This window comes from Homalodisca vitripennis, chromosome 4, assembly GCF_021130785.1.
Source record: "Homalodisca vitripennis isolate AUS2020 chromosome 4, UT_GWSS_2.1, whole genome shotgun sequence".
Classification (NCBI taxonomy): domain Eukaryota; kingdom Metazoa; phylum Arthropoda; class Insecta; order Hemiptera; family Cicadellidae; genus Homalodisca; species Homalodisca vitripennis.
This window is the reverse complement of record NC_060210.1, coordinates 81606957-81628685: the sequence shown is the minus strand read 5'-3', so window position 1 is coordinate 81628685 and position 21729 is coordinate 81606957. Positions and strand designations below refer to the sequence as shown.

The 21729-nt window shown below is 32.8% G+C and overlaps 1 protein-coding gene across 2 annotated transcripts in view; it reads left to right on the top strand.

Annotated features, from left to right (window-relative positions):
* LOC124359630 (zinc finger protein 773-like) overlaps positions 1-20033 on the top strand; it is a 47041-nt gene extending 27008 nt beyond the window's left edge. The window contains exons 5-9 of one of the 2 annotated variants that reach the window (XM_046812532.1): positions 1793-1997; positions 4938-5135; positions 8038-8205; positions 9846-10038; positions 11755-20033. In XM_046812532.1, coding sequence (XP_046668488.1) covers positions 1793-1997; positions 4938-5135; positions 8038-8205; positions 9846-10038; positions 11755-12111 — 1121 coding nt within the window. In that variant the 3' untranslated portion in view covers positions 12112-20033. The remainder of the gene's footprint in view (positions 1-1792; positions 1998-4937; positions 5136-8037; positions 8206-9845; positions 10039-11754) is intronic. The other variant, XM_046812533.1, reaches the window with a different exon arrangement.
* The last annotated feature ends 1696 nt before the right edge of the window (positions 20034-21729 follow it).

Below are 21729 nucleotides of genomic sequence, written 5' to 3'. Positions count from 1 at the left end.
TATTTTGGTCTTACAGCATTTTTTGTTTCTTTTAAACAATTAAAATAGTTTATAATCAATCGTTATGTATAAACATATCTTATTTTAGTTTATTGCTCAATAACATTTACGCTATTGTATTGCAATCGGATTACTAATACTAAGTCTAGGTATAATTTATGTTCAACCTTATATATTTAACCAAACACTTGTAAATTTGTTTTAAACTCACATGTTTAGTGCTCAGTCATTTACATAAGAATTAGTTATTGATTTTTATGTTTACTGGAAATTGATTCTCCTAGTAGCCCATAGTGAATTCATAAACCAAAATTACATTTGACATCAACTTGTTTTTTTTAAGTAGCTTGGTTTAGATAGTACAGTAACTCTAACAAGATTTATTTAATATACAGTGTTCTTTGACATTTAGGTTCAAGTTAGAAAGTGAGAATAATAATCAATATGTTTTAATATGCTAAGTTAAAATTGTTTCATTTTGTTTGATATAATTATTTTCTAACCTTAACTGTAAAACTGTGGTTAATAGATTTTGTTCTCACTATCTGATACTAGTGTTAGAAATAATTTTATGAACATTTCATTTGATTGTACTATTCAATTTCATATACATATTTTATAAAAATAGGTTCACAACAATGACTGATTTCCAGACTTTTATATGGCATCAAATTTTTAAATGATATTGACTAAAAACCGTAATTTTTCTATTTATTGGTACTTATTTGGAAGACATATAAGTTGGTTGTGTATTCTATGTTTAGCTATTCTTTATTATTAAGGGCTGTTCTAAGGAAATATCCACTAGGTATTGTTACTATAGTCTTCACTAAGTTCTTTTACTAAGAAGGAAATGAACTTCATTTCATTTTGTTACTGGTAGCAATGAATTGATCACCTGTTTGATTGAGTGCTTTGTCATTGTTTTCGATTATCAGCATGTGAGATTAGATTTGTTGTTTGATTTTGTTTAGTTGTGAGTTGATCGGAATGGACAGTTTAAAAAAGTGAGTGGTTCTGACATTGCTTTATTATTAGACAGTGATTACAAGTACGATTTTAATGTCAGTACCTCACCCAATGAGGTACACGTCGTCATGAACGTGTTTTAGATTGTTGCAAAAATAATCATTTTGGAATATAATGAGTTCAAAACAATAAATATTCATTAGTTTGTATATGTCCAGCCAGTCATAATGATATGGAAAGCAGACAAATTCTGTCTGCAAATAAATTTGGCATAAAAATAGTAAATACCCAAAATATATTTTGAGTCATTTTTAAAATGTTTTGAATTCTTCTTACATATACATGTAAAAAAGTGAAGTTTAAATAAACTAATAGGTTATGTTGACAGTCCTGTTGCAAGTTATTTATTTTTATATTACTTTTCTATTTCATTGACCTCAAAGTAGGTCTTGTATTATTTATAGCTTTACTATGAATAGACAAATAAATCATAAAAAAATTATATGGCTTCTCTGGAAATCAAAACAATAACTAATATCTCTAGAGAATAAAGTACAGAACTCCCGAAAAGAACTGTATGTATGAGAGGTCTAAGCTAAGCAACGTATCAGGGGCAGCATTCCTGTTCAAGCTACATTATAGTGAGGGTCATAGATTGTGCAATAGCTGTTTTTGAGTTTTTGTTTCTTATCTTAAAAAAAATATATATAGTTCTAATGGTATATATTTATTACTTTTTAAAATCTAATGTTTAATTTTATTTCTTACAAACCTTTTTAATAATTGTAGCTTCAGAAATATTGCATGAATAAGTAGTTTGAAGTTTCATTTGTAGGACTGGAAGGCTATGTGTGGAAGTGTACAGACTGTGCCTCAGAGTTCAAGACTGTTGGTGAGCTGCGTACACACCACTCTGAGATACACAACCAAGCTCCTGTGTTTGCTTGTGTACATTGCTCTAAGAGCTATTCGCACTATCGCAGCTTTGCTAGGCACGTGAAGATGCATAGTGATCCCAAGAAGTTCAGGTATGTTTGAAATCTCTGTCTGTAAATTAGGTAACAGGAGATATTACAATATTGTTGCAAATTTCAAAGGTAATTCTGACAGTAATAAACGTTTATTCACTGGACATGGAATAGTTGCAGGTGACTTTTCATTATTACAAGTGTGATGACCCTCAACATGTAAAGCCAGATGACCAGTAACATTGTAAATGGTCTCAATCAGACAATTTTTATAAATAAATGTTCAATAATATTTATTGTCATTCAGCGTAACATTTCTTTATTGGTTTAGTATAATTATAAATGTTAAGTACGATGCAGTCAGTTACATTAGGTTAATGCAGGAGGAGACGAAGATATATAATTTATATATGAATTATAATATAAGTCCAGTTGTGTCACCAGTGAGCCTGTTAATTTTCCATGTGCAGAGTAGAAGCACAGTTAAGATGCTGTAAATATGCAGGAATTCCTGAGATCTGCTTAGCTACTGTCTAGGACGATAATAAGTACAAGGTAGTCCACTAGAACAATTTGAGTAAACAATTGGAATGAGAGGTAATGTTTGTTGCATTTGTGCCAGAACTTTGTACTGTCCAAAGTAGCAATAGAAAGAAATCTACCTACGTTCTGTCCCTAAAGATCTTCACAAATTCTTCATGAGGATCATAGAACACACTGAATGTTCTCTATAGACTAGTGTGTGCATTATGACAAAGTTTGAATTGTATACTTAAATCTTGAAGACGAAAGAATTTTCAAAAGTATAGAACCAGTTTAGAAACTATTTTATATGGAAATGACTCACAAAGCGAAATTTCTAGGAATAATAGTTGATGATGACATCATAGACTAGACATGTGGAGTTGCTATGCAAAGAACTAAACATCTGCCTCATTATACTAAAACACACTATACTGAAAATATACTTATACTGACATATCACTCACTCTTTTAGTTCCATCTGAGGTAAGGAATTGGTAGGTATCCTTGACTTAAAGAAATTATACAAATGTAATGTAATTATGTTGACATCAAATCATAACTTCAACTTCGTAAAACTATGCAACATTGTCTTTTACGTATAGTACACACTGCAGATCAGCACTTAAGTTGTCATATACTTGTACGTCAAAGGTTATTCCCACATATAGTCTGTTTTAGTGATGAAATGTCGAGGTAATTGTCCTGGTAAATTTTTACTTTGAGTCAGCTGATATAGCTTAATGGGTCAGTTTCATCGTAGCTGATCATTAATCCTGTAAGTACAGTACATGCCACATATGAGGCACATTAGGCCTCATATAATAAGGTAGCATCAGTAAGGTGGCATCTTACATTTACATTATTTCATACAGTGTAACATTTGAAGAAGTAAATATTATTTGATTTCAGTAAAATTTATATAGTTGAAAAGTCAAACTTACCATAATGAGTTTTTATTTTATTTTTAGTTCCCTTTATTGTTCTTGTTTCAGCAGGCAGGTACAGCAACTTCCACGAGCATCATTGTATATAATTTGACAATGTATATTTTGTAATGCTGTGATTATTTGGGATAGACTTTAGTGAATTATTACTTGAATAAAGTTTATAAAACTTATTACATTACACAAGTAAAATAACAATCAGTTTTGAACACTAAAACATAAACCTTTTAAAATTGCACTTTATCATAAATTTAATTTAAATAAAATATAAAAATACTTTTTAAATCATATACTTCTGAAGTAAGTCTAAAATTTTGGGTGTATTGTATTTATTGTATTTGTTTCTTCATACATTTAAAAATAAGTATAAAATTTAACTCAACTGATGAAAATATGTGGGCAGTTTTTGTTTTTTCAACCTTTGATCTCACACCATGGCGGCCAGACACATGCTATTACAATTATATTAGATTACAATGGAGAAGTGGTTGAAATAGTTTTGGAAAAAACCACCAGTTGACTTTAAATACTTTGCAACTACAGTGTGGTTTTATGCGCCAATTCCTGATTAAAAAGAGTAGCGTCTTTTTCTTTTTGGTGAATAGTAAATTGGAATGAATAAATCTTGTGTCAGTTGAGTGAGTTATAAATCAATCTCTTACATTATTTATTATGTTTTACTTCTGTAACATGTAACTAATTTCTTTCTAAAAAAGAGAATCAGATTTTATTACTTACGTTCAAATTATCATGCATTTATATAGTACAACATTACTGTCTTAATGTCGTTGAATAATTACTTGAGGGATTTGTTTGAGTTAGCTTTCTTGTCATAGTGTTGAATGACTGCAGTAATAACATTCGAGTTGTCTGTTCCTGTGAATATGCAGAATAGTAGTTAGATGCCAGTAATTTTGGGTAATTTAACTTCTGTTAGTAATAAATATAGATATTTTATATTTTGTTTAGTCATACTTATATACTGTAATAAGATTATGCCAAGATTGAGTTTTTTAATTGACTTAAAAAAGATGTTTACTTTGACATATTTTAAAAATGTTACTTAATGTGCAAAACACAAATATATTCAGTCAAATCCTTTTGGTCTGTAAAATTGTTTTTAACCTTATAAAAGTGTGATTTTGTAACTGGCTAGTCATCATTTAAAGTAAAGTAAAGATGTCTTATTTTACTAGGCGAAGTTAGGGCTAAGAAACTCTCTCTAACACTTAACCTGGGACCAACGGCTTAAATGTGACATCCGAACCACCACCAATGGCCGGGATGCTTGCAAGGACAGGATCGCTCAGCAGTCACCCATCCAAGCTGCAGCCACGCTTGACGTTGCTTGATCTGGTTATCTTGCGATAACCATTGTACCCGCTACTCTGCACTATTGGCATTGTACTCACAAACAATGTAACAAGAGCACTACCTAATTGAATACTGAGCCCATTTCAACCGAGTTGGCTCTCGGTTGAAAATTAAATACATAAATTGATTAAGTTTTTAAAAAAGGTAAATGTTTCAGTTGTGAGATCTGTGGCAAGTCTTTCTCCCAGAAGACTGTGCTTCAGTCCCACGCGACAGTGCACAGTGAAGAGAGACCTCACTCGTGTGCACATTGCGGCAAGAGTTTCAAGCAGTTTAGCTCCTTGTACCTGCACAGCAAGTGTCACCTGCCCGACCAGGTCAAACCCAAGTTCTCCTGCTCTCACTGTCCCAAACAGTATGTACAATTTAATCACTTTGGTGTTATGTGTTAACATATGTGCCATTATGGCATTCAAACACTTAATATGTTTAATCCTTTTGTAACTTATCTTTATTCACCATTTACAGGAATACAGTATATATGGATTGATCTATTGTTTTATTTTTTTAAATTTAAATAAATAAATATAAAAAATGAAACAACACTAGGGCGATCTTTAGTATAGAATATTTTGTGTTTATGGTTTATTGTACATGTTGTTGTGTAGTGAAAGAAAAGTAAAGCAAAAAAAAAAAAAACAAATATATAATTGATCTAAGGCTTTTTTAATAAACCTTATCTTACTTGTCAGTTTTACTTACTTCACCACCTGACCGGGAAAACCGGCAATTTAATGTAGTGGGAATAAGCTGGGAATCTTCCTGCAGAACCGAAAAAAAAACTATTTATCGTCCCTAAGAACTTATGATATCAAGAAATGATTTGGCAACTTCTTGAATCAGGATCGATTAATCTCAAAACATTGTAATTTACTCAGATCTAATTTTGCTACAATTTAGCTATTTTAAATTTTTTATATATGCATATTTCTTAAACATTTTGTAGCAGCTGATGTAAAAAAAAATATTTTTTTGGTTTTACAATTACACAGTCTGATTTTACAGTTTTTTGGAAAAATTGGTGTAAAACACTTCCTATTTAGTGTTCAGTAATACTGTGTAATATAGCCTAATATTTAGAGTTTCAGCAACTACGAGGGTCGTCCATAAAGTAACTGCAGTTTGGGCGTGGCACGATAAGTAGTGGGGGTAGCGCCGCCATTCTCACATCGGCGTGCACAGCCGTTCAGTGCGCTTCTAGCTGTGCAAGGGAGAGCATCATGCGATCCGGCGTTCTTTTGTTACAACGTTAAAACATGAGCGCCGTGATAGAAAATCCCGCCAAATGTGAAGTGCGTGGTGTAATAAGATTTCTGTGGTCGAAAAGTTACACAGCAGCTGAAATTCATCGTGAATTGAGTGCGGTGTATGGCCCAAACATTATGAGCGAAGGTGTAGTCCGTCAATGGGTTGGTTTTTTTTTTAAATGGAAGAACGAACGTTCAGGATGAAGACCAGAGTGGTAGGCTATCTCTCGTCAGTGATGACTTGGTGAACAAAGTGGATGAGAAAATTCGCGAGAACTGTCGCTTCACAATCTCGGAACTTTCAGATCATTTTCCTGAAATTTTTCGAAGTCTTGTGCATGAGATAGTGACAGAAAAACTAGGCTATCACAAGTTTTGTGCTCGTTGGATTCCAAAAGTGCTCACCGATGATCACAAAATGAAAAGAATGAGTTCCGCCATAGACTTTCTTACTCGGTATGACGTTGAAGGAAAAACATTTTTGAACAGGATCGTTACAGGAGATGAGACTTGGGTAGCCTATGTGAATGCCGAAACAAAACAACAGTCAATGCAATGGGGTCATACCGCTTTGCCAAGCAAGCCAAAGAAAGCTCGCCAATCTTTTTCAGCGAGAAAATTGATGGCTACAGTTTTTTGTTATGCTTTAGAGCATCTTGCTCGTTGAATTTATGGAGCATGGTACGACCATTACAGCTGCAGCTTACTGTGAAACCTTAAAACGGCTATGACGAGCGATTCAAAACAAGCATCGTGGTCTTCTGACATCTGGTGTTGTGTTTGTCCATGACAACGCCTGCCCTCATACAGCTCAAAGAACAACAGAACTTTTGGAAAAGTTCAAATGGGACGTTTTTGACCACCCCCCTACAGCCCGGACTTGGCTCCCAGTGATTTTCATCTTTTCCCGTACATGAAGCGGTGGCTTGCATCTCAGAGGTTTGCGAGTGATGAAGAGCTTCAAAACGCTGTGACAGGTTGGCTACGTTCTCAGGCGGCAGATTTTTTTAAAGACGGAATTTCAAAAACTGTTAAAAGATATTATGATAAGTACTTGAATTTGTATGGTGAATATGTAGAAAAGTGGAGAGAAGCTGTAGTTAACATTTGTATAATAAACTTTTTGTATCTCAACTGGTTTATTTTTTATTTCAAAACGGAGGTTACTTTGTGGACGACCCTTGTACTATTAAATAGGTACTCTTTTTGTAGAGATAATAATAATAAGATAAAATAATTAAATGTGTAGTTTTGAATATTCCAAGATATAATTAGATCGGACAGTCTTTTTGCACAGAACATACAAGCCAATTTAATTGGCTTTTGGTAGGACCTAAAGGGTTAATACTTAAGGTTACTAAAGGGTTAACAGAAAGGTTTAAAATCTCATTTGTAATTAATTTATAAGATTTTGTTTTTTATTTAAAATGTTGAGATTGCACTTTATTGTACTCTTATGTTGGCAGATTACTGAAATTTTAAATTGATGTGAATTAAAAAAATGGTTTACTCACCAATCCATCCTCAGCTCTATCAATAACTATGTATAACCCAATGTAGATCACAGTGCAACCATCGTCAAATGCTATACGAGGTTAGGCAATCCTAATGACAAATATGATTTTTAAAAACACAAACCCAATAACAAAACAGACAAACAAAACACATAGTAGGTCTACTTAAACTAACTGTGAGCATATTTCTATTTGTTGCAACGACTACGTACTTGCTTTCAAAGCTCTTGTGCATGCTACTTACTGTTTTTATTACTTAAATGTTGACACCTACTGTGTTGTTGCCCTGTCTTAAAAGCGCTGTCCTTATGTTTTATCAAGGTGTTTATAATTGAATGGGAACTAATCAAAATTCTCATGTATTGATCGATGATGATGATCTCATGTATTCACTGTGACTTGAACCAAAATCACGTGACAAACACTTTATTTTGTTAATCGGCACATGAGCTATTTGTTTTCTATCACTTATTCGTTGATGTGAATCTTGTTTAAGGTTTTCAACAAAACACACTTTGGAGACTCACCTGAAGATCCATACTGGAGAGCGCAACTTTGTGTGTGACATTTGTGGGAAACGGTTCATAGCCAAGGGCAGTCTGGACTACCACATCCTGACTCACAATGACACCAAGCCTCACTCTTGCACAGTCTGTGGCAAGGGGTAAGTTCAACTTTGTGTGTGATATTTGTGGGAAACGGTTCATAGCCAAGGGCAGTCTGGACTACCACATCCTGACTCACAATGACACCAAGCCTCACTCTTGCACAGTCTGTGGCAAGGGGTAAGTTCAACTTTGTGTGTGATATTTGTGGGAAACGGTTCATAGCCAAGGGCAGTCTGGACTACCACATCCTGACTCACAATGACACCAAGCCTCACTCTTGCACAGTCTGTGGCAAGGGGTAAGTTCAACTTTGTGTGTGATATTTGTGGGAAACGGTTCATAGCCAAGGGCAGTCTGGACTACCACATCCTGACTCACAATGACACCAAGCCTCACTCTTGCACAGTCTGTGGCAAGGGGTAAGTTCAACTTTGTGTGTGATATTTGTGGGAAACGGTTCATAGCCAAGGGCAGTCTGGACTACCACACTCTGACTCACAATGACACCAAGCCTCACTCTTGCACAGTCTGTGGCAAGGGGTAAGTTTTAACTATTCAACTAGTCTCTCAAATTGGGTAGACAAATCTGTATTTTCATTTTCAATGACATGCAAAAATTATCCCATGAAAAATTAATACTAGTATTAATTTTCACTCGAGGCATTACACAACAAAATCACAACATTTCTGATCATTTGTCAGGCATGTTCTGAGTGTTTCAATACGCTGTGATTGTATTTAGATATTTTTTAGTCCCTTTAGTGGCCACTTTGTTGGTTTTTGACATGTGTTATTACTTTTAGATTGTGTCAAAACAATTTTAACACGGTTTTGTTGGGTAAATAAATCTGGTTTCAATTAAAGTGGCTGAAAAATGGAGGGTATTATTAACCAAAAATATTTCTATTCAATTGATTGTCGATTAAAAATAAATTTGAAAATACTAGCTCCTTTATAAGTTCCTTCTGGCTATGTGTATATAATTTCAAAACCCTCTCAAAAATTTATGTGGATATTAACAGTAAAAGTGGCTGTCAATAGTTCCCTGGCTTCATGCAGAGGTTACTAAATCCTTAATAATATACATGTTATGGTGACTACACTCCATAGTTATGATTTTGTAATCTTATTGTCACTGAATATGATTAATGAACAAAGTATTTATAATCAGTAAGATAAAATGCTATGATAAATGAGAGGTGAATGATTAATGAAATGTCACCTGTGATGATTTCACCTGTTTTGATACTCAGGGGGGCGATAACTGATTATTACATTTTTTCTTGCAATTTATTACTTTCAAATATGACGAATAAGTTCTATGCATGTAAAATAAAAGCATAGAATCTCCTCTATCTTGTGTTGTATAATTTGTTAGGACTCATATTGGCCTGAAATATCAAATCTTGAAGTCTAAGTGCATTGCACCAATCAACAGAACCTTGTGGTCGTCTACTCCAATGCTCATATTATTATTAATCAGCAGATTCTGTCAATTTCCACTGTCAGTGTTAATATAATTTATAACATTTGTATTATAATATAGGACTTATGCAGTAATGTATTATTATTAATAATCTTACAATGGAATATTGTTTACATTTGTACCTTTCAAAGTAATAATACTTCTTATTTTCTGTTCTATAATTAGTTTTATATGTTGTAAGTTAATGTGAAGAAATTAATTTACTTGCAGGTTCAAGACAGCACGGCTGTTGGCGAAACACTCAACATTACACACCGGTGTAAAGCCTCATCAGTGTGATGTTTGTGGTAAACAGTTCAGGGAGCGGGGAGCTCTTAAAGAACACAATCGTATCCATACAGGTGCCATGCCTTACTCTTGTGAGTTCTGTGGCAAGCTGTTCCGCTTCAAGGGCATCCTCACAGTAAGTTACTGTATTGTACTTGTCAGTAGTAGTTCAGAGTGATAAATGTCAGAACCAAAGATATTACAATTGGACAATGATAAATTACTTCAGTACTTTACACAGTTATAGATTTCATTTTACTTACACAGAATACGCTGACAATTTTCTACAATCAAACGAGCATGTTTTCTTAGATTTTTAAACCAGATTGTCAATATTGTTAGTTGTGGTAGGTTTTTTATGACCTAATTTAAAGGTTAAATTTCTCTTATTTACTATATTAATAATTCAGTGTGATGTAAAAAAGTAGGATTAAATGTTTTACCTTACCTGGATTTGTAATTATAATTTCTTTGTTTAAATCTTTCTATTCCAAATATCAGTTGAAAATGTTAGAATTGAAAGAAAATGTTATCAAAAGTTTGTATGTATTTTTATCTAATCATTCCAAAGAGGATTTACTTCTGGCTATCAGGTTCATACTAAGAGAATCTACATTGTGGAAGCAAAACCCAATGTCATCACTTACGTCTGAGTAACGCCATAGATATCTAAGAACGACAACATTACTGCAAATGTTGAAATATTGGGCTAGAGGGATAATTTATTTGATATGTCTAGTTTACTGTAGAGGATGAAAGTTTGGAGGGGATGAGGCTCTCTCAGTGTTTTAGCAAGCTTAAAGGTGATGGAGAACCCTCCCCTGCTTACTTTGCCCAGAAAGGTTTGGAACAGTATTAGCTTTTCCTTATTCTGAGTGGTTGAGATAGTCCCCACTATCCCTCGCCCTGGTGGCTGTTCCATGGGAGCTTGGTAGAACGCAGCCTCAATCCTCCATTCGTAATCATCCTGTTATTCTGGTAGCTGTCTCTAGTGCATGGGAGGTTCTATTTGTTTGTGTCAGTCAAGAACAAAAAATTAATTTTTTAAATTGCGTATCTGTCATATGATTAATAAATGTCTACGAATGAATCAGGTTGCTTTTAACCCAACAGTTTTCTTCCAGTTGTTAACATGAATTTTAACCTTTCGTACGTCACTAATAAATCCATTAACTTTCCTATAATGCCAAGAAAGGTAAAAAAGTATAAAACAGGGAATTTTACTTAAAATAGCTTATTTATTAATAAAAATAAAAAGAACTATTTACAAAACTTTTTTAAATAAATTTTAATTTAATTTTAACTATAACAACTATAAAACAATGTAAATATTTTAAAATAATTACAACACTACCACACAATAAAGAATAATAACGAGATATGTAGTAGACGAGCCCGTGAGCCCGCGCTCGTGACAACCGAGAAAGGAGTAATATACGCCACGGATATGTTTGATTATGGCTCTGTACAAGACGCAGAACTGACGAGCAGGTGCTCTGAGTTAGTCAAAGGGCGCTCTCGTCCCCCTGCCGCTGAGTGAAGGTCGTTTATAAATACTTCCTTGCCAACTGCCATAAGCACGGAGCGTGCATCGGGCATTTTGAAGGCCTTTTGTGAACTAAAAACTCTAAGAGACATTATCTATAATATCGGATATAACTGTATTTGGCATTTTGGTCAGAGTCTGCCATTCTAATATATCCGTCTACGTTGTGGAAAGGGTTAATCCTCCATCATATCTTGGAAACCTTATGGTCATAACATATAAATTTTAAATTTGTATAACCTATAGTACTGTTAAGGTCTGCACTGGTCTATAAAGTAGTTTATTCAGACTATTATTGATTGTCAGGTACACAGACGGCAACACACAGGAGAGCGACCCTATAGTTGTGTGGAGTGCCGTAGAGATTTTACTAACTGGGCGAACTACAACAAACACATGAAGCGGAGACATCGTAGCTCCGAGCATAACAGTCTTTTGGCTAACAGGCTGTTGCAGCGTCAAGCCGAGCAGGTTGTGGTTCAGCCACAGCCTCCTCAACCTCTCATCATGCATCCAGCACCGCCTCCACCACCTCCACCGTCACATTACACTGAGGAATCCACGTACAAGGTGGTAGACGACGATATGTACCGTGTGCCTAGTTACATGAGTTACTATATCCCACCTCTTCAGCATACAATCCTGCAGACTAGAGACCAATAGCGTATTTTGTCTTACTGAACGAGTCTGTTAAGTTATGTCTTTCTGAATCTGTAAAATAATATAGAGATGTGTGATCATACAAATCTTTGAGATCATTCAAGTTTATCATACTTGCTAGTCTAACAATTTGATAATTTAATTAAGTCACAATCATGTCATATAGCAAAAATGGACTTTTGTAAGTGTGTGTGACACAAAAAATGCAATTCTATGTAGGAGTAAGAAGAAAGAAAAATTTGCTGTATTTATGACATAAAAATTATATATTTTTACATTGACACATGTGACCCGATCGCAACATTTTGATATTTCAAAAGTTATTATAATAAACACAAAAAGACAATGGTCAAAAAATTTACTATCTGTCTGGAAAACTCCTTGATATTATGCATTTAAATTTAACAAACTTCAATAATCTGGCACATAATATAATATTTTGAAACCGGAATTTGAATGAAAATTAGTAAACTGGATACTTTTGGATTAATGTGTATTGCAGTATAAAATATGTTTTATTTATTTTCCTAGATAAACTCTATCTATTTTTTTGAGCTAGTAAGACAATGTATTCATTAAAAAAGTGCATTATATAGGTCTATTATGTTAATGGATCAATTTGATTATGAGTATTATAAGCCGTATTATCAAAGACTGATAGGACAACTACTGCATACATTGTAAAAAATTTTTTGTTATATATTTGTAAATATGAGATTTTATTATTTCAAGATATAGTTTTATATAATTTATCACTAAGGTAACGATGTAGCAATGTAAGTAATACAAAATACATCACTCTCAAGCCATCACAAGCCAATGAAGCTTTATAGCTGAATCCAATTTTTGTGACATGATTGTTGCAGTGTTTTGTATTTGTGCCAGAGGAGTGCACTGGCATGATTAATGTTATAATTTATTCAGCAATAACTCAGGAATAATTTTATGTAAATCAAAATATATTTCATAAGTTATTAAATAATATAATTATTTGTTGTTCATTTTTTTAGTTGAGTTTTTTTGTGTCTTTTAATATATTTATACAAAATCAAATGGTTACTTTGTTGCCACCATCAACATAACATCGTGTTGTTTATTGTGGATGAGCTCAGGCTGAAATTCTTAGGTGGTTGGTTTGCACACGTAATTAATTCATTTTTAAGTCATTATATTTTAAATTTTGCCAATGTTGAGATGAACTATTCCACATATTGGTTTTGTGAGCTTCCTGCATTTCATAGTATATTTTTATAGCAAGTAATCAAAAATAAATAAATATAAAACTACTGTATAGGCAGGTACAACACAGGAATTGAAAATTGATGGAGCATATAGGCATCCATGTACAGAAACACATGTACAAATGTCAGCATAATCAAACAAGCTATGCCCTATGTGTAAACGTTTCTTAGCAAAATGTGTGCCAAGACAGTTTTTGATAATTTTTGTACTATCCTTTCAAGAAAACAGATAATATTTTGATTGTGATGGCAGCCTGTTCTTCTAAGTAACATGTTTTTTTTTTTCTAATAAACTTGAAAATGTTAGCTAATGTGACATACCAATAGACATCAAAGATGCACCTGATTATTGAGATTAAAGTTGTATAAATTTGGTTTTGCTTTTCTTAACCATATTAAATACGGGTTTTTTTTTCTTTTTAAATTCATTATCCAGTAAACTGTCCAAGGTGATTACAGACATGTCTTATTGATTATGATTATTTTAATTCTTTACGGCTCTCTGATAGATACAAGTCAAATATATTTCAAAATATGTTTTCTTATAAATAAACCCTTATTATTTCTGATCTATCATTATAGACATTATAAAACAAACAAGATTGTTGATTTAATATTTCTACACATTTTGTTTATTGATTCGAGTGAAATGTAATAAAATGAAACAGTGAAATAAATCTTTCAAGGAATACAACATTATTTTTATTTTTAGTTGTGTAGTTGTTAAATCTGATTATTGGAATGTTATTAATAACTTTTTTATCCCAGTCCTTTAACATTTCTATCGTGTGTTATCTTAAAATGTGTGGTTATTTCAAATTTAGTTTTATTTCATTTGAAATTTATATGTCCATTGGCTCTTATTTCTGAGCTAGTATGATTACAGGAGAGAGTTCCACATTCCTGCAACACGTGTTTTCATGCCTGTTGAAAGTTCCATGATTTAAAAATCTAACTTAAAACGTATTACTATTCGGCACAAACCAATTATTAAAGGAACTTAATTTATGTTGTAAAACTGCCTTAAGAATAAAAGTGCTGTACCGACATTGTGCAACATTTTATTTCAGTGAGTATAATTATTTATTGTTGTTCTGTCAAAGAATCTGTTTTTGTTTTGTTTATTATATGAATGCAGCTGTTAGTTTAGAATCACTGTTGAAATGGCAAAATCTGGTGTAGTTATTACTGTGTTACTTGTATTTTAAAAATGTTCTAAGTAATCAAAAGGTTACTGAGTAGTTGTGGAATTTCCTCATCCCTTCATGCCTCTCTGTACCAGGACAGAAATTTCATTAACTGTGAGAGTTATCATTGTAGACCTTCTCCCAAAGTGAAAGACTGGAGCAGCCTATTTGGAGAAACCCATCTTAATCTAATGTCACCTCTCCTTACTACACCTTGTCTGGAACATCAGGTACCTTCAGTAGTCTGCTAAGTGGTCAGACAAACATATTTCAGGGTGGCTGTACGAACCTGTCCATTAAGAAGGGAGGACTATCATATTTGCGGCTGGGTGTCATAACAAATAGTAATTTTTGTGTTCACTTCATATCATAATTTTTCAGTTTAGCGTCTGCTGAGTAAAGATGACTCTCCACAAGGAGACAGCAATATTTTAAGAATGTAATATTGCTAGCAAAGTTTTGATGTGATGTAAATAGGGAAACTTGGGTGTTAGTTATGACACCAGCTGCATTAGCCTAAGAACTAACATTTGCAAAGTTTTTTGTCCTCTATTTCACTACTGATAAAAGATTGAAAATAGTGTACAATTATTGATTATATGCGACCAGCATTTATCATAGTAAATTTAAATATTTAATTGAAGTAAAGAAGTTAGTTAATTTTAATTCAAATTGAATATCAGGTATCGAAATCATAAGAATTGTCAGTGAATAAAACTTAATGTATTAAAATAGCTGTTTTTGTTATAAGGTGTTAATTTTTTAATATAATAAATTAGAAAATTTAATGTACTTAAAGTTATATTCAGTTTAATCTGATTGATTTTTTGTTTAAAAATGTTCAGCTAACTTTCTAGCACCAATGGTGCCTTTGTCAGTCACTAGGGAAATATCACTACTGAAGTCATCCCAGTCAATTTCAATTTCAGTGTCACTGTCACTGTCATAATTATATTCCACAATAAATGCATTTTTCTCAGGTTTTTTTTTGCTTTGGAGCTGCAACACTCCATAGTCTCTCCGGTTCCATCCTGTTGATCTTTTTCTTTTGCATTTTCGGCTTTGGAACTGCAACACTCCATACTCTCCGGTTCCATCCTGTTGATCTTTTTCTTTTGCATTTTCGGCTTTGGAGCTGCAACACTCCATACTCTCCAGTTCCATCCTGTTGATCTTTTTCTTTTGCATTTTCGGCTTTGGAGCTGAAACACTCTGTAGTCTTTTTGGTTCCGTCTCGTTGGTCTTTCTTTATGTCTTCATCATCATCATCATTGTCGATGGTGATTATTTCATACACAATATCTTCTTTTCTTATTTATTTTACGAAGATCACATCGTCAGCATCATTGTTTTCATCAACATTAATGTCATTGTTTTCTTCATCACTGACTTCTACAGTTACAACTTCAGGAACATTCCGCATACAAAACCTTATCGGATCTGGCCATATTTCATCCCTGATTGCTGTGCCAATTCTATCTCCTGCAACAATATCGAGATCTGTGAACCATGTGAAAAATGTCTCATGGACAAGTTTATATTTTTGCCAACGTTTGGAGGCTCTTTGTTTACAAAGTATTTCCTCCTTACAAGTTGTAAAAGGTCAAACCCATTTCTCCAGTGGATAATGCTGGCCAAAACATTGGGAACACCCTCTTGATGATATTCTCTACTGAGAATCTGATTGTTGAAGTAGGTGTTTGGTTTGAAGGCAAAATTAAATCGAAATACTTAGTGGAGGCCATCGAGCTCTTCAATGAAAAAATGAGACATATACTTCATGCAGCCCTGTTCCTCGTCTGCAATGAGACCAGCTACCCCATCATGATTCATCAGAGCAATGCACCAAAAGCACGGGATGTTTTTTACCCAATCATGCCTTCCATTGTTGACTTGAAGTCGAAGACCTCTTTAATTATTACCTCAATTAGAGACTTCTCGCTTACAGCATTTAGTTATTTTGTTGAAACTCTTATGAATATGTTCAAGTCGTTTACTTTGAAGATTTATCTTTTATCCCCTATCCTTTATTCACCATTGATTTGTTGTAATGTTGTTTTCTTTGTTTTACAAAATTAGCCAAAGCATAGCCCCTCAGCCTTGTACCTAAGATGATGTACATGTAGTATAATTGGTTTAACTTAGTTTATTCTCTAAATTTGCTTAATAATTTAAAGAAATGCAATATTTTCTACTGTTAACTAGCTAATTTAGATGCTGTGATATATTTGTCAATAGATGAAACTCTATAATGTAATGTATTATTAAGTTTAGTAAAAAAATGTGAATTGTTAAGAAGTAGTATTTGCACATTTTATAAGCGTTTAAATACTAAATTATAATGAAAAAATAAAGATTTTAATATTTTTTGTATGTTGTGGTTTTTTATTATATCCTGGATAAGCTAAACAGGAGATGTTTGATTAATGTCGCTTGGTACAAGTTTCATATTAAAGTGAGGAAAGTAATAATTTTTAAAAATTATACGACATTAATATACATCCTACAGTTGCAATTATAGATCGTGAAGAACATTTCATTGAAGTTTGTTCTGTACATTGATTAAATTCTTGGGTTCACCTTCTACTCTTGGCCAGTTGGATATGTTAATAATTATTTTCTATCAGGAATATACTGATGGAATTCTATTTTACTACTTTAGTGGATTTTTGCAGTAAACCATGAAATTCATCTGAACAATGTCCGTGCGTTGGCCTATAAATAAATACTGTACAATTAAAAAAATGAAAGACAAACAGCCATTTAACTGTCAAAATTATTATTTTTTTTTAATAAATTACATTATCTATAACTTATGAATGTGAACCTATCATAAGGTTTCTGAGCTCTTCTGCTCATTTACCTTACTTTAATACTGGTTTGGTAAACCTGGTTGTAGATAACATGGAATTTAATGTAATAGAACTTGAATATTTGGAAAACAATCTAATTTAAATTATAGTAAAAAGTTACAACTTAAAATTTGCTTAAAATATTGCTGTCATTATCACAATTTTTCAGTGTAGCGTCTGCTGAGTAAAGATGACTCTCCACAGAGAGACAGCAATGTTTTATGAAATTTTTAAGTTGTAACTTTTTACTATAATTTAAATTAGATTGTTTTCCAAATATTCAAGTTCTATTACATTAAATTCCATGTTATCTACAACCTGGCTTACCAAACCAGTATTAAAGTAAGGTAAATGAGCAGAAGAGCTCAGAAACCTTATGATAGCTTCACATTCATAAGTTATAGATAATGTAATTTATTAAAAAAAAAATAATAATTTTGACAGTTAAATGGCTGATTGTCTTTCATTTTTTTTTAAATTGTACAGTATTTATTTATAGGCCAACAAACGGACATTGTTCAGATGAATTTCATGGTTTACTGCAAAAATCCACTAAAGTAGTAAAATAGAATTCCATTAATATATTCCTGATAGAAAATAATTATTAACATATCCAACTGGCCAAGAGTAGAAGGTGAACCCAAGAATTTAATCAATGTACAGTACAAACTTTAATGAAATGTTCTTCATGATCTATAATTGCAACTGTAGGATGTATATTAATTTCGTATAATTTTTTAAAGTTATTACTTGCCTCACTTTAATACGAAACTTGTACCTAGCGACATTAATCGAACATCTCCTATTTAGCTTATCGAGGATATAATAAAAAACCTCAACATACAAAAAATATAAAAATCTTTATTTTTTTATTATAATTTAGTATTTAAATGCTTATAAAATGTGCAAATACTACTTCTTAACAATTCACATTTTTTTACTAAACTTAATAATAAATTACATTATAGAGTTTCATCTATTGACAAATATATCACTAGCATCTAAACAGCTAGTTAACAGTAGAAAATATTGCATTTCTTTAAATTATTAAGCAAAGTTAGAGAGTAAACTAAGTTAAACCAATTATACTACATGTACATCATCTTAGGTACAAGGCTGAGGGGCTATGCTTTGGCTAATTTTGTGAAGCAAAGAAAACAACATTACAACAAATCAATGGTGAATAAAGGATAGGGGATGAAAGATAAATCTTCAAAGTAAAGGACTTGAACATATTCATAAGAGTCTCAACAAAATAACTAAACTCTGTAAGCAAGAAGTCTCTAATTGAGGTAATATTTATAGAGGTCTTTGACTTCAAGTCAACAATAGAAGGCATGATTGGGTAAAAAAACATCCCGCGCTTTTGGTGCATTGCTTTGGTGAATCATGATGGGGTAGCTGGTCTCTTTGCAGACGAGGAAGAGGACTGCATGAAGTACATGTCTCATTTTTCATCGAAGAGCTCGATGGCCTCCACAAAGGATTCCGATTGAATTTTGCCTTCAAACCAAACCCCTACTTCAGCAATCAGATTCTCAGTAGAGAATATCAGTCAGTGACGATGAAAACAATGACATTAATGTTGATGAAAACAGTGATGATGACGATGTGATCTTCACTGTTTTCATCAACATTAATGTCATTGTTTTCTTCATCACTGACTTCTACAGTTACAACTTCAGGTACATTCCGCATATAAAACCTTATCGTATCTGGCCATATTTAATCCCTGATTGCTGTGCCAATTCTATCTCCTGCAACAATATCGAGATCTGTGAACCATGTGAAAAATGTCTCATGGACAAGTTTATATTTTTGCCAACGTTTTGGAGGCTCTTTGTTTACAGAGTATTTCCTCCTTACAAGTTGTAAAAGGTCAAACCCATTTCTCCAGTGGATAATGCTGGCCAAAACATTGGGAACGCCCTCTTGATGATATTCTCTACTGAGAATCTGATTGCTGAAGTAGGGGTTTGGTTTGAAGGCAAAATTAAATCGAAATCCTTAGTGGAGGCCATCGAGCTCTTCAATGAAAAAATGAGACATATACTTCATGCAGTCCTGTTCCTCATCTGCAATGAGACCAGCTACCCCATCATGATTCATCAAAGCAATGCACCAAAAGCGCGGGATGTTTTTTACCCAATCATGCCTTCCATTGTTGAGAAGTCGAAGACCTCTATAATTATTACCTCAATTAGAGACTTCTCGCTTACAGCGTTTAGTTATTTTGTTGAGACTCTTATGAATAAGTTCAAGTCCTTTACTTTGAAGATTTATCTTTTATCCCCCATCCTTTATTCACCATTGATTTGTTGTAATGTTGTTTTCTTTGTTTTACAAAATTAGCCAAAGCATAGCCCCTCAGCCTTGTACCTAAGATGATGTACATGTAGTATAATTGGTTTAACTTAGTTTATTCTCTAAATTTGCTTAATAATTTAAAGAAATGCAATATTTTCTACTGTTAACTAGCTATTTAGATGCTGTGATATATTTGTCAATAGATGAAACTCTATAATGTAATGTATTATTAAGTTTAGTAAAAAAATGTGAATTGTTAAGAAGTAGTATTTGCACATTTTATAAGCATTTAAATACTAAATTATAATGAGAAAATAAAGATTTTTATATTTTTTGTATGTTGTGGTTTTTTATTATATCCTAGATAAGCTAAACAGGAGATGTTTGATTAATGTCGCTTGGTACAAGTTTCGTATTAAAGTGAGGCAAATAATAACTTTAAAAAATTATACGAAATTAATATACATCCTACAGTTGCAATTATAGATCATGAAGAACATTTCATTAAAGTTTGTACTGTACATTGATTAAATTCTTGGGTTCACCTTCTACTCTTGGCCAGTTGGATATGTTAATAATTATTTTCTATCAGGAATATACTGATGGAATTCTATTTTACTACTTTAGTGGATTTTTGCAGTAAACCATGAAATTCATCTGAACAATGTCCGTTTGTTGGCCTATAAATAAATACTGTACAATTTAAAAAAAAATGAAAGACAAACAGCCATTTAACTGTCAAAATTATTATTTTTTTTTTAATAAATTACATTATCTATAACTTATGAATGTGAACCTATCATAAGGTTTCTGAGCTCTTCTGCTCATTTACCTTACTTTAATACTGGTTTGGTAAACCTGGTTGTAGATAACATGGAATTTAATGTAATAGAACTTGAATATTTGGAAAACAATCTAATTAAAATTTTTGTAAAAAGTTACAACTTTGCAGAAAATAGAATAGTGTATCTATAATTGAATATTTCAAGGCTCTACTGTGTTAAAATGTATATTGGGTGGTATGTATTGGTTTTCGTAAAGTTTTGAATAAATATTCAAGAGATTTATTATCGTCAAAGAATTATTTGTAATCAAAATTAATTTTAAGGCAGCCCTAACATCTCTAATGAGTTCCAGCCTTATTGTGGAATAATATATATTCTTATATTATTATCTCAAGACCCCCTGAATAATTGAACAGACAATTTGCTATTGTAAACCGTGCAACATTATAATTATACAGCACGCTCTAGAGTCTAGGTGGCAATTTAGTCAGTGGCCTGACTTACGTTGTTATTCCTGCCCCAATAACTTCTCAACATGTATTTTTATAGTTTTTCCATCACGTATTTTTATTAAGGACAGGCTGTTTTTTAAGCCTTACTCTGCCTGTCTTCATCTGCCACTGGTCTCTGAGAAGAACATCTTATCAAGCAGAATAAGGGAGAGAGTCGATACAGTACAAGGTCAATGGTACCGATAAAACATGCTATAATCACAGACACGATTTAACTTGCACTGTTTCAAGCACAGATCTAAAGTCCAATGTCATGGACCGCTCACCCATCGGCACTTCCGTTAGGAATACTGTGGCCTTTTTATGCCTTACGTAGGTCCTCCCATTATGCTGGAGAAAAAATTAATAGACTACTGTGACAATCCAGCCTGAACATAAAAAACATTTTTAATAAGTATTTAAATATTTTCAAGAGAAAATGAACATTTTCTTAGAGATTAAATATACAACTTATTTTAAGTTTTTTAGATGGACAAATTTTACATTTAAAACAGGTACCTGTAATTTTTGCAGGGAATGCAGTCAAACTGGAAAATTATCCCAACAACCCATGCTGTGGACCTTATGAGGCTTATTAGAAAAAAGTTAAGTGATTTTACAAGCTCAAAATAGAATACATACAAAAGGCTAAATAAAGGGATGGTTCTTTTTGGTTATCGAGTTTGGTTTTTCACAAAACCTACTCATTGCCAAGCTAAATGTGATAAAGCTGTTCTACGAGAGACTCCTGTGGCTAA